Here is a 13,618-nt window from a genome sequence, read left to right on the forward strand (position 1 = left end):
TATTTAGACTTATGTGTTGTTCTTTTCTGAGTCCTACAAGGAGCTGAATATTCAGCATTTTAAACCTCAGTAGGAACAGGAAATGATGGTAGCAAGAATGAAGAGTAAGAGAATAGAAAGGACACAAAGCAGTAGTATACGCCTATTTCAAGAAACAGTACATTAGAGTAACTTATGTTTTCTCTTTCTGAAAGTAAGATAATGTTTCAGAGATTAAACAGTATACTTCTGTGTGGATTGTTCATTTGTTATGGTTGGTATATGGAGGACTTACCTTAGAGATTGTCTGTCTTGATCTAACTTTTATTCCATACCTCCTCCACCTTCTTTTCCTACCTCCAACAATTTCACCTTCTAAGTAGATCTTAAATGTATTAAGCACCAATGATGTGGTGGAGAGACCACAGATGTTAGTCAGATGGACCAGGGTTATTTATTAGCTGTCTAAATTAATTAACTTCTGTGAGCCTCTGTTTCTTTATTTGTAAAACAGGGCTACATATTTCAGAGGGACCCTGTGAGGATTAGCTATATTAGTATGCATGTGTGTAAATGAAGCTTATTAGGAATGTTTTCCATATATATATCTCCATACCAACGCATGACGTTGGCATTAGATCAGATCCCATAATCTTTTGACTTGACTGTTGCAGTAACCTCTTAATCAGTTGCCTCTACTGTCATTCTGTAGCCAAATATTCATTGCCTTGTGAGTCGTTTTTCTGAAATGTACATATGACCATATCAGTCTTCATTTCTTCAGGATAAACTCCACGCAACTTTTTCCATGTTAAATGAGGCTTTAATTTATCTGTCACGTATCTGACTCTCCAGTCTGATTTTTGTCACTCTTTCCTATTTTAATTTCATTAGTACCCTAAACCCTTATTCTCTGTCATATCCTATTTCTACTCGGTTCCGATGCCACATTACCTCCTGGTTGAAAATGATTCACTTCCCAAATGTAGTGCTTTGAGGAATTTCAGTAAATTCAGATTTCAGATTATTTGATTTTCAGATATCTTAAATTGATATGGAAATATATAAAAATTATAGCTTTGAAATGTTTGGTTTTTTTTTCCCTAAAAGCAAATTCCTATATTTCTCACTTAAGGTAAGTCAAATAAAAGGAATGTACTTTTGTAGAAAATTTGATTTTATTTATTCTTTCGGACTACTGATATAAACTGAGTTCCTAGATTTCATTTAAATTATGCATGTCCATTTATCCATGTTCGTCAGATGTTTAATTGAAAATATTCGACCAATAAATTCATAGTGGTGTCTTTTCCTCTCTCTTCTGGATTCTATTCACTCTTTTTTTTTTTTTTTTTAAAGATTTATTTATTTATTTAATTCTCCCCCCTCCCCTGGTTGTCTGTTCTTGGTGTCTATTTGCTGCGTCTTGTTTCTTTGTCCGCTTCTGTTGTCGTCAGCGGCACTGGAAGTGTGGGCGGCGCCATTCCTGGGCAGGCTGCTCTTTCTTTTCACGCTGGACGGCTCTCCTCACGGGCGCACTCCTTGCGCGTGGGGCTTCCCCATGCGGGGGACACCCCTGTGTAGCAGGGCACTCCTTGCGCGCATCAGCGCTGCGCATGGCCAGCTCCACACGGGTCAAGGAGGCCCGGGGTTTGAACCGCAGACCTCCCATATGGTAGACGGACGCCCTAACCACTGGGCCAAAGTCCGTTTCCCTCTATTCACTCTTAAGCTTCTGACTGCTCCCCGTGACTTCTCTCTCTGACTGCTTATAAATTCATCTTAATTTCTTAAGTGGTCCTAGAGATATCTTTTGTTTTCATTTAGAAAATACATTTAATTAGAAAAAATAATTGTCAATTGTTTCTCTAGACATTCATTAAATGAGTTGTCAATCCATGTGACATTCTTATCACCAGTATTAGCATTCAGTAAATATTGGCTGCGGTTTTTATTGTAATACTACTGACTTCTTGGGAGAAAAAAAACAAAACATGAAATGCATTTTAGAAATTAGGAACAAGTTGTTTTGATCACCTTTTCCCTGTTAGTCTCTTGGAGCTGAGTAATAAAGCAAGCCAAACTGTGTTAGTAATAATTCACCTATAAGAATTTAATGTGGAAAGCGGATGTGGCTCAACTGATAGAGCATCCGCCTACCATGTGGGAGGTCCAGGGTGTGATCCCCAGGGCCTCCTGGCCTGTGTGGTGAGCTGGCCCATGCGCAGTACTGTCGCACACAAGGAGTGCCATGCCATGCTGGGGTGCCCCTTGCCTATGGGTGTCCGACGTGCAGGGAGTGCACCCTGCAAGGAGAGCCGCCCCACGAGAAGAAAAAAAAAAAGAATTTAATGTGACCATCCTTTTCACATATTGGTACTGACAAATTTAATTTATGAATTGGGGTAATCTCCAATTGAAATTAAGTTTTAATATCATTCATTACATGGTCCGGCTTGAAAATAATTTTATTTACTCACATAAGAAATGTGAGTGTAAAATAAATTTTAAAGGTTATATATATTTTAAGGAACAAAAGATTTTCAGACCAGTGTGATTAGCAGCTAAATTACATTTAATAGAAATTTGCATGCTTGAAAAAGGGACTAAATTTAATCTTAAAATAATTTGTTTTCAGAATTGACTTGAATTTAAATAATGTTTAAATGTATCCCCTAGAAAGGAAACACTTTAGATGGAGGCACTGCTCTGAGGTAATGTCTTAAATGCTTAAATGTTTTCCCTTTTAGTCATCATCCTGTAAAGTAGAAAACCAAGGCGCAGATTTCAAGATGAGAGAACCTAGACACAGACTGCCTCAACAAATCATCTAAGGTCATATAACTAGTAGTGGCAGGAGTCAAACTGGCCTCTTTTGGCTTGTCTCTCTGGTTCATAGTTTGTGTGCCAGCTTATGGGATTTTTGTATTTTCTATAAGCACTTTGCTTTTATGCTTTACACATGCCTGAGAAGGGCTTTTTCTTTCTCATATCCCCTACTTATTTTTTTGGGTTTTGGCTTTCACTTTACTTTTTCTGGGGGCTCTTTGCCCCTGATTTTATCAGCCATCCTCTGTGCTCTCTTAGTATTCTTTGCATCTTCTGTGGTATTTTATCATACTGTATCATTTGTCTCAACTTGTCAGTCTCTCCCACTATATTGAGACTTTTTGGAGTCAGATGACTTTTTATCTTCTTTTCTGAGAGCCTGGCTCATAGTAGCTCTGCAATAAATACTTGATGAAAGAATGGATGAAATACTGTGGTGTGGGGTCACCATGACCCTAGTCTACCATTTTCTATAACATCACTTTTAAATCAGCTTTGTACCTTGTGGTTTTAATAGCTATTGGTAATTATTGCCTAGATCCATTATTTCATTAGATTTATTTAAAGCTATATTTGTTAGATGGCATTCTTTTAAAAAGAACTTATCAACTGTTTGGTTCCCTAAAGTTCAGGATAGTCAGAATAGATGCTTGATTCTTTCCTTTTATTAATCACTTTCAGAATTAATGAATAAGTTCCCTAACACTTGTCAAAATGGAGACCAGTGGGGTTTTGCTTTATTTTGTTTTTAATATCATTATGAACTCATGGATTGAAATTTATTTGTGTTTCAGTTCATGGCAGATATTATTCTTTTTGCTGTTCAAATTATTCCATCTTTGGTCACTGGTAGTCCTTTTGATAAAGCTCCAATATCAGCTTTTGGTAGCTTTCTTGCTTCCTGGTGTAGCAAGGTGTTCCAGGATTTTGTTGTACATTTCTACCCCAGGCCTGTAATTAGCCATTTCTTCAAGGAGTGCTTGTTCTTTTTAATAGGAAATGGTATTACTCTGGCCACAATGGGTACTCGTCGCTTCTGCGTTGGTCACTTTTGCTAGACCTTTTCAATGGATATAGATAGCAATTTTTTTTAATAAAATATTTTTTCTGATATTTATGATTCAAAATTAGGGCTGCAAGGTTTTACTTCTTTGACTTTATATCTCTTTTCTCATATGCTGATGATCTTTTCTGGATGACATGAACATAGCTTATTTGCTTTATCCTAATATATATAATAGTTACAGAATAACAATATCAGTATTAGTACTAATATGACTACTGAAAAGTTTGATTTTTTTCAGTTTCTTTTGTCTTTAGAATATATCCCACTAGAGATATACAGTCACATTACTATGTTTTAAAATCATTTGAAATAATTCCTTTCTATGTGGTTAAGCTACCAGCTGAGTACACAGTTAGCTTCACTTGTTTACTTTTAGGGGTTTTATTTTAAATTTAATTTTATCATTTATATGGTTCCAAACTCAAATCTACGAAGCAAGATATATTCAGAGAAGTCTTAACTTCATGACTATCCCTCCACCCTGTTTTCTTCCTTCTCTTAAAAGGTAACCATTTTTACTATCCTTCCATTAAAAAAATAACATATATACATATAAATATATATGCATTTTATGTGTATGTAAATAAATTTGTATTTGTATTCTTTTTTCTTATATAAAATGTAGTATAGTATATACAGTTATTTATCTTGCTCCTTTTTTACTTATCAGTGTATCCTGAACATCACTTTGTAGCAGTATGTAAATATTTGTCATTTCTTTTTACAGCAAGCAATGCTGTTATCCTTAGGCACCTATCTTTTCCTTTTTGTTTTGCCAGTGTATCTATGGGATAAAGCCCTAGAAGTGGGCATACTAGGTCATAGGTTTAATCAGTATGTAATTTAGCTAGATGGTGCAACATTTTTCATCATAGGAGTTGTACCATTTTCTTTTTCCAGAAATACAAATGATTTCACACTCTGATTTAATAAACCTTCAAAATATAGAAAGGTGAATTAGAAGTATATGTGATAGAAGAAAGGAGGTGTCATAAACAATGTTTTAATTTCTTGTCTACTAAAACAAATACCATAGAATAGGTTGACTTAACGACAGGATTTTATTGGCTCATGGTTTCAGAGGCTGCAATGTTCTCTTTCTCCCAGAATTGGTATCTTTTGACTGGCTGGCAATCTTCTTTGGCTCCTTGGCTTTTCCATCACATAGTGGTGTCTTTTCCTCTCTCTTCTGGATTCTATTGACTCTTAAGCTTCTGACCGTCCCCTATGACGTCTCTCTCTGACGGTTTATAAAGGATTCTAGTAATCTGGATTGAAGCCCAACCTGATTGAGTTGGGCCACACCTTAACTAAAGTAACATCTTGAAGAGATCTTATTTATGATGGGTCCACACACACCAGAATAGGGACCAAGACCAAGAATTTGTCCAAACTGGGGTATGCAATTTTACCCACCACAAATTGTAACTAATAAATTCTCAAATTTTAATGGAAACCTTTTGGAAAGGTTTTCTGCCTTAAAGTGAATTGATTGTAAAACTATATTCAAGTAAAAATGAACTATTCAGAATTAGATATTTCCTTAGTGTGTGTTTGTGTATGTGATGGTGGATTGTAAATAAAGAATAAAAGATATTCCTTGAGATAAAAAAAAAAATTAGTTAATGGAGTATTAACTTAGTGTAAACACTGAGTTGCTTGTTAAAATAAGCTTTCACTTGGCACAATGAATATTTTGGTTGAAAAATCAAGGACTAGTTTGATTTTGAAGACTGGAATTACTAGTTGCTACAATAAAGAAAGCATTTATGTGGGTTTGAAATTTGACATTTGAAGATTTAAATAGTTTTAGTTTTGATTGTTTATATCCTTGAAGGTCTGTGACATGTAGTATTCTCTAATTTTGAGGAATATGTAAATATTCACTCAACTGTTCAGCTTTTCCTTTCCACATTTTACTGGAACCTTTGATTTTCTCTACTTGTCTAACATTTGATGCCTCTTTTTAAGGCTCTAAGGAGTTAATTAAAATTTCATTTAGTGTAATGAATGTTTTTGTGCTTTATTGAAGGAATTACTATAGTGCTTGTATTTGAGGATTTTGACGTTCTGGGAAGGTATCACAGGTATCAAAGTACTATTATTAGTACTTTGGGAATAGCAAATCAATCCCAAAGCAAGCAGAAAGAAAAAGAATAAAGATTAGAGCAGAAACAAATGAAATGGAGGGAAAAAAAATACAGAAAATGAACAGAACTAAAAGTTGGTTCTTTGGGAAGATCAACAAAATCCATAAGCCCTTAGCTCGATAAAGAAAAAAAGATGCAAATAAATAAAATTAGTTTTCATGCAACCTTTGTGATGTAATTGAGTAGTTATATGAAATGTTTACTTATAGAAAAACTGAAGCATGCAGTTTTAATATTAGTGAGTTAATACAATAGCTGACTGTAATAGCAAATATTAATTGAGATCGTATTAAATGCCAGGTTCTGTATATGGTTTGTCTTCCCTTTATCCTCATGGCAACCCAGTGAAGGGAAGAACTTAATCATTTTTTCCTTTGCTATCTCTTATTATAACTTTATAATTTACTCTTAAAGCAATTTTATAATTTGTGTATCTTAATCTAGCAAAAAAATGTCACCATATAAAGATAATTATCTGTATTTTGTTTTAACATAGGTTTCCTTATCATGAGGATTTTGCTATGGCTAAAGATCCCTTGGAAGGCTTCCATGAAGTAAACCTTGCTTCACCTACTTCTCCAGACCTTCTTTGTGTGTCTGAATCAGGAACTCAAGAGCAGACTAACTCACCAAGTGTCATCTACCGGCCACATCCTTCAGCTTTATGCTCTACCCCTATCCAGGCTAATGCATTAGATGTTTCTGACCTTCCGACACAACCTGTGTATTCATCCCCCAGACATTTAAATTGTGCAGAAATATCTAGTATCAGGTAGGAGATTATTAAAGCACTTATTTTGGAATATTGTATTAAGAAAATGGGCAGTTTGCTTGATTACCTTGTTTTAAATTTCATTATTATAGAAAATGTGAATAATATAAGCTTCCCTATGTAAAGCAACAAGTCAGCAACCTTTTTTGTAAAAGATCAGATAGTAAATATTTTAGGCTTTGTAAGCCACAGAGTCCCTGTTGCAACTACCCAACTCTGCTGTTAGTGTGCACAATCGACCATAGACAGTACATACCTGAATAAGTCTGGCTGTGTTCAATAAAACTTATTTATGGACACTGAATCTTGAATTTCATATACTTTTTGTGCCACAAAATACTATTATTCTTTTGATTTTTTTTCCCCCAACCATTTAAAAATGTAAAAACAATTTTTGGCTTGTGAGACTTATTAATAGAAAAACAGTGGCAGTATTGATTTGGCCTAAAGGCCATAGTTCTAACTCCTATAGTAGCACTATTCAGTGAACTTTCTGCGATGATAGAAATGTTCTGTTCCTGTGGTGTTTTTAATATAGTAGTCTTTAGGCACATGCAGCTATTGAGCACTTGAAATCTGCATAGTGTGACTGAGGATACACTATTAAATATAGACGTTACATTTTGGATAGCACAGTTCTAGACTTTTGTGTTTATGCCAGTTTTATATGATTGTATGTTGATGTTTTCTGAGAAACATTTCTCTTCTTTATAGCATCCATGTTACAGATCCAGCATCCTCTTCTACCTCTGGAGTTGCAGCTGGTTTAACTAAATTAACTACAAGAAAGGACAGCTGTAATGCAGAGAGGGAGTTTTTACAGGGTGCTACAATAACAGAGGCTTGCGATGGCAATGATGATATTTTTGGGTTGAGTACTGATAGTCTGTCCCGCTTACGAAGCCCATCTGTTTTGGAAGTGAGAGAAAAAGGCTATGAAAGATTAAAAGAAGAACTTGCAAAAGCTCAGAGGGTAAGAAAAAACGGTATTCTTTCTCTCCATATATTATATTCTAAATTAATACTTTCCGTGAGGCAGAGGAACTCATAAATGAAATCAGTATAGCCCTATCCTTACCTTTCACATTTGCCCAGCCTCAGCTCTTTTGGGTGACATTTTAGATATCTGTGAAATTGGCTGGATAGGAAAGAAACTGATTTAAGAATGCTAACTAGCAAAATGAGATTTTGAAACTCTTCTTGTGTCCCCTGCATTGTCTGCTCCCTGTCTTGAATTACCTGTAATGCAAATGGATTCTATTCCACATGAGTGTTTTTCTGTCTTTTCATATGGTCAACTTGATGGTCATTTACTTTAAGTCATTCAGACCAAGTCATTTTGTTTTGAAGAAATGTTTCAGTAAAATGTACTTTTAAGGGAGTGGGTGTAGCTCAGTTGCTTTAGTGCCTGCTTCCCATGTATGAGGTCCTGGGTTCAATTCTTGGTACCTCCTATGAAAAAAAAAAGTAATGTTACCTTTGTTGTTCAGCGGGGTGTGAGTATTTTCAGTGTCTTAGCTTGGGGAATTTTCTGTCCTTGTAACCTCTTTTCCATTTGATCTTTAAAATTCCTGCAGTTTCCAAATTTCTGGCTATGTCTTATTCTTTTTCTGAGACTGCGATTAAATTTTATAAATTTACTCCTATTTGTCCTTTTGTTAGTTTTCTAGTTCTTAATTCCTTATATGGAGTCATCTGTCATTTTGATTTCACATTTATTTCTATGTCATTTTCAAAGACTTAATAGAGAGCTATGGTCACTACTTTATGCATAATTAAGTGGCCTGCCACTAAAAATGTGAGGTTTGGGTCCTGAATTTGTGATGATTTTTTACCATATCTGTCATTGCCAAATTACCAGTTTGTAAATCATAACTCAACTTCTTGAATCTGCGTTTCTTTCATCTGTACAATCGTGATAATAAATATTCTAGGTGCTGTAAAAATTAATGAAAAAAATCATATAACATCCCTGTCTCACTGTCTATCTCATAGTAGTACCCAAATGCTAGTTTCTGTTAATGCTATTAATATTATTTTATGTTTCTCCTTACCTTTCTGTGTTAATGCTTTTGTATTGTTTCTGTTTAAGCTGACTGACATATGGTTGAGATTAGACTTACTATTTGATGATTTTACACTGTGGTGGCTTAGACTTATGTACCCCAGAAAAGCATCTTGATATTAATCCATTCCTGTGGGTCTGAACCCATTGTAAAAAGGACATTTTGATGAGGTTACTTCAGTGACCCAACTGAATTGGGATGGGTCTTAATCCTGTTACTGGAAGATTTATAAAGAAGGCCACAGAGAGAAGCAGCCATGTCGATCTGCCAGAAGCTGGAAGTCAGGACTCCAGAAGAGAAAAGAAAAGATGCTGCCATGTGTCTTGCCTTGTAGTGGAAAAGCCAAGGAACCCTAAAGATTGCTGGCTAGTCAGAAGATACTGACTCTGGAGGAAGTGAGCCTTCTAGCCTCTGAAACCATGAGCCAACAAATTCCTGTTGTTAAGCCAATCTATTGCCAGTGTTTGTTTTAGCAGCTAGGAAACTAATGAGTTTTTTTGGTACTAGAAAGTTGGGTGCTGCTGTTACAAATACCTAAAAATGTGAAAACGTCTTTTGAATTGGCTAATGAATAGAGGCTGGAAGAATTTTGAGGCACTTAATAGAAAAGATCTAGATAGATTGCTTTGAAGGGACTGTCAGTAGAAATATGGGCATTAAAGTTACCTCTGATGAGAATTTAGAAGGAAATGAAGAATGTAGTATTGGAAACTGGAGGAAAGGCGATCCTTGTTATAAAGTGGCAGAATACTTGGAGAAATTGTATTCTGATGTCAGATGGAAGGCAGAACTTGAAAGTGATGAGCTTGGATATTTAGCTGAGGTTTCCAAGCTAAGTGTGGAAGATGCAGCCTGGCTTCTCCTAGCAGCCTATAGTTAAATGCAAGAGGAAAGAGATAAACTAAAAACTGAATGCTTAAGCATGAAGAAACCCACAGCTGATGATTTGAAGAACTCTCGGCCTATCCAGATAGTGTGCCCTGAGACTAGGGCCAGAAGTAGCTGTATCAGCCATATCCTTGGACTTCTGGCACATGAGCCTCCAGGGAACAGGGTTCCATGTGAGAGTTAACTGAATAGCCATTTTAGTGGCAGTTAGAGTTGGAAATGCAATTATTCAGGAAGGATCTTTGGAAAGTTCTTGTGTGTGATGGTTTACACCACCTGGAACCGCATGCAAAGTTAGCAAGGTTTTACAAAATTTTTATGAACAAAAGCATGCCTGAAAGGGATATTGAAGGAAGAGTAACTTCAAGGGCAGAACCATGGAAGCACAGGAGCACAGGTCAGGGCCAAAAATTTCCTCAGCCCAAGGAAGTGGGCCCATCCACTTGTGTAGAAGGTGTGGTCCTAGTCTGCCTTTGCGCTTGGAGGGGGCAGGCCTTCTGCTGGGACTTTGTGCCCCATTGTTCAGAGAGAGTGCTGACACCCCAGTTTTTGGAGTTGGTGAGGCCTGTGCCCCAGCATTTGCAGAGAGCCAAGCCACAGTCAGTGCTCAGAGAAGGTAGGACATATGTCCCAGTGTACCTGGGGAGAGTAAGTGCAAGCCCTTGGAAAGGGTGTGGGAGGGCCTGCCTTTCCAGCAGGCCTCGAGGACAAAACATCCACAGATGATTTTCAGATCTTGAAATCTAATGGAGTTTATCCTGCTTGGTTTTGGAGTTGTTTGGGACTGTGGGGAGGGGGGGAGCAGAGGGGGAGCCAGAGCCTCAGGGACCTATGGAACTATAAGAAAAGATTTAACATAATGTCATTGGAGCTCTGGAAGGAAAAGAGAAAGAGGGTGGGGGCTAAAAAAGTACTCAGATATTAATTTGTCAAAAGAAAAATACGAAAAGCTGATTGAACCCCAAAGAGGATAAACCCAAAGAAATCCACACTAAGACATATTCTGAGTCAAAGTGCTAAAAACTAAAGGGGTGGGGGACAAAAATCCTTGAAAGCAGCAAGAGAAAAATGGCACCTTACCTATTGGGGGAAAAATTAAAGCAGATACTACACAAGAAACCATGGAGGGCAGAGAGAAATGACACATTTTTCAAGTGCTAAAAAAAAAAAAAAAAAAAATCTGTTGATCTAAAGCCTGTATCCTGGAAAAATAATATTAAGGAATGAGGTGGAAGCCAAGCATTCTTAGATGAAGGAAAACTAAGAGAGTTTATTTCTAACAGATCTACTGTTTTAGTTTGACAAAGGGGTACAATGCAAAGTACCAGAAATGGGATGGCTTTTATAATGGGGATTTATTTGAGATAAAAGCTTAGAGTCCCAAGGCTGTGAAAAGTCCAAACTGAGATACCATCAGAGATGCTTTCTCACAAAAGTCAGCTATTGTTGATCCTGGCAGTGTTGTAACATAGTGAAGCAAGATGGCTGCTTATCTCTGCTGAGGTTTCAGCCTTTCCCTCTGGGCTCACCATCTCCTCTTGAGCAGCTTTTTTGGGGCTTTGTGTTTAAGTGGTCCTTTAGTCCTCTTTCTTACATGGCAGGAACAGACATATGGCTTCCTTTTCCTGTATCTGTCTGTGTGAGTCTCTTTGTGTTTCCATTTATATCAGACCCAGCAAGAGGGCGGAGACTCAACCTGAGTCACACCTCACTGATATTGTCCAATTAGGAGCCCTAGATTGATCTTATCAAGTAAGCGAATCAAAGGCCTCTAAACTGAATTTAATGCAATCAAAGGGTATCACATCCAGAGGAATAGATTAATTTACAAACATAGTATTTCTCTTGAGTTTTCTAATTTGTATTATTCTTTAAGCAAAAGCTTTTAACGGTGTATTTAAGGCAGTTACAACTGGAGGAAGGTAAAAGGATTTAAAGGAAGATAAGGTTTTATATTTCACTCACATTGATAATGAACAGTAGACTGTGATGTGTATATATACAAGTGGAGAAAGGTAAAAGGATTTTATCTTACTGATAATGAACAATAGACTGTGATGTATATATCTATGTAATACCTAGAGCAACTACTGAAAAAGCTGTATGAAGAGATATACTCAGAAGCACTACAGTTATATCAAAATGGAATTCTTAAAATGTCCAAATAACTCACAGGAACACAGGAAAAAGACAACAAATGAAAAAGAAAGAAACGATAGCCATGAACTTTAACATACCAATAATTGCATTAAATGTTAAATGTTCTAAAAACCCCAGTTAAAAAAATTACCCAACCAAATGTTGTCTAAAAGAAATCCACTTCAAATATGATATAATCAGATCGAAAGTAAAAGTATGGCTAAAGATCTAGCATGGAAATATTAAAAGAAAATGATTGGGTATAGTAATAGCAGATAACGTAAAATTCAGAACATTGAAATTCACCAGAAACAGAGAGTGACATTGTATAATGATCGAAGGCTCATCCAGCATGAGAAGACATAACAGTCCTAAATGTATGTGCAGCAAACAACTACAAAATATGTGAAGCAAAAACTGATAAAACTAAGAAATAGATAAATCCACAAATGGAGAATTCATCACCCCCTTTCAACAGATATAACTACTGCACGGAAAATCTGAAAGGATATAAACAAAACAACACCATTAACCAAGAGGTTTTAACTGACTTTTATAGAATACGCCACCTAACAACCACAGAATATACATTCTTTTCAAGTGCCCTGGAAACATACAACAAGATAGATAATATTCCAAGTCATAACAAACTTTAACAAACTTCAAAGAATTGGTATCATACAGTGTGTGTTTTCTGATCACAATGAAATCTAACTAGAAATTATGGACAGAAAAGTAACAGGAAAATCTCCAAACACTTGGAAGCTAAATAACATATTTCTATAACTCATGGACTGAAGAGTAATCTCAAAGGAAATACACCAAACTGATTGAATATGAAAATAAAGCAGATCAAACTTTGTGGGACACAGCAAAACCAGTGCTTGAAAGGGAACTTTATAGCACTTATGGCATACATTAGAAAAGAGGAAAAGTTTCAAATCAACAATCTATGCTCCTATCTCAGGAACCTAGAAAAAGAAGAGCAAAATAAGTCCAAAGCAAGAAAGAAGGACAGAAATAATAGAGGTAAGAATTCAGTGATACTGAATATAGAATAACAGTAGAGGAAATAAGTGAAACAAAGAGCTGGTCCTTTAAAAAGGTCAATAAAATTGACAACCTCCAGCAAGCTGATAAAGAAAAAGGACAGAAATTGCAGAGAGCAGCAATGAAGCAGTGTATTTCAGTACAGATGCAGCAGGCATCAGAAACTACAGGAAGAAAATAGTATGAACAACTCTACATGTTTAAATAATAATGTAGATGGACAAATTCCTCAAAAAACAAAATCATCACAAATACCAATATGAAATATTTTGATTAGCCCTATAAATATTAAGAAAGCTAAATTTGTAATTTAAAAAGCCCCCCAAAGTAAGGAAATGTCCCAGTCTAGACACTTTCACTAGAGTTCTTTCAAATGTTTAAGAAAAATTAACACTAATTCTAGAATCTCTTCCAGAAAACATAAGAGGAGGGAACACTTTTTAACTTATTTTAAGAAGTTAACATCCTGATGCCAAAACCAAAGACAGTATAAGAAAATACACCACTACCGATCATGAATATAGATGCAAAAATCCTTTACAAAATATTAGCTTAACAGAATTTATCAATATATAAAAATAATTATACATAGTGACCAAGTGAGATTTATTGCAGGAATGCAAAGCTGGTTCTTTGTAAAACCAGTCAGTGTGATCCACCATAATAACAATCGATGAAG

General features: G+C 35.9%; 1 protein-coding gene across 3 annotated transcripts in view; it reads left to right on the top strand.

Moving 5' to 3' along the window:
• The window catches only part of RAB3IP (RAB3A interacting protein), a 60,997-nt gene that overhangs the window by 6,521 nt on the left and 40,858 nt on the right, over positions 1 to 13,618 (top strand). For all 3 annotated transcript variants that reach the window (XM_058308414.2, XM_058308413.2, XM_058308415.2), the window contains exons 2-3: positions 6,521 to 6,796; positions 7,511 to 7,769. In XM_058308414.2, the coding sequence (XP_058164397.1) occupies positions 6,546 to 6,796; positions 7,511 to 7,769 (510 nt within the window). In that variant the 5' untranslated portion in view covers positions 6,521 to 6,545. The remainder of the gene's footprint in view (positions 1 to 6,520; positions 6,797 to 7,510; positions 7,770 to 13,618) is intronic.

This window comes from Dasypus novemcinctus, chromosome 12, assembly GCF_030445035.2.
Source record: "Dasypus novemcinctus isolate mDasNov1 chromosome 12, mDasNov1.1.hap2, whole genome shotgun sequence".
Classification (NCBI taxonomy): Eukaryota; Metazoa; Chordata; class Mammalia; order Cingulata; family Dasypodidae; genus Dasypus; species Dasypus novemcinctus.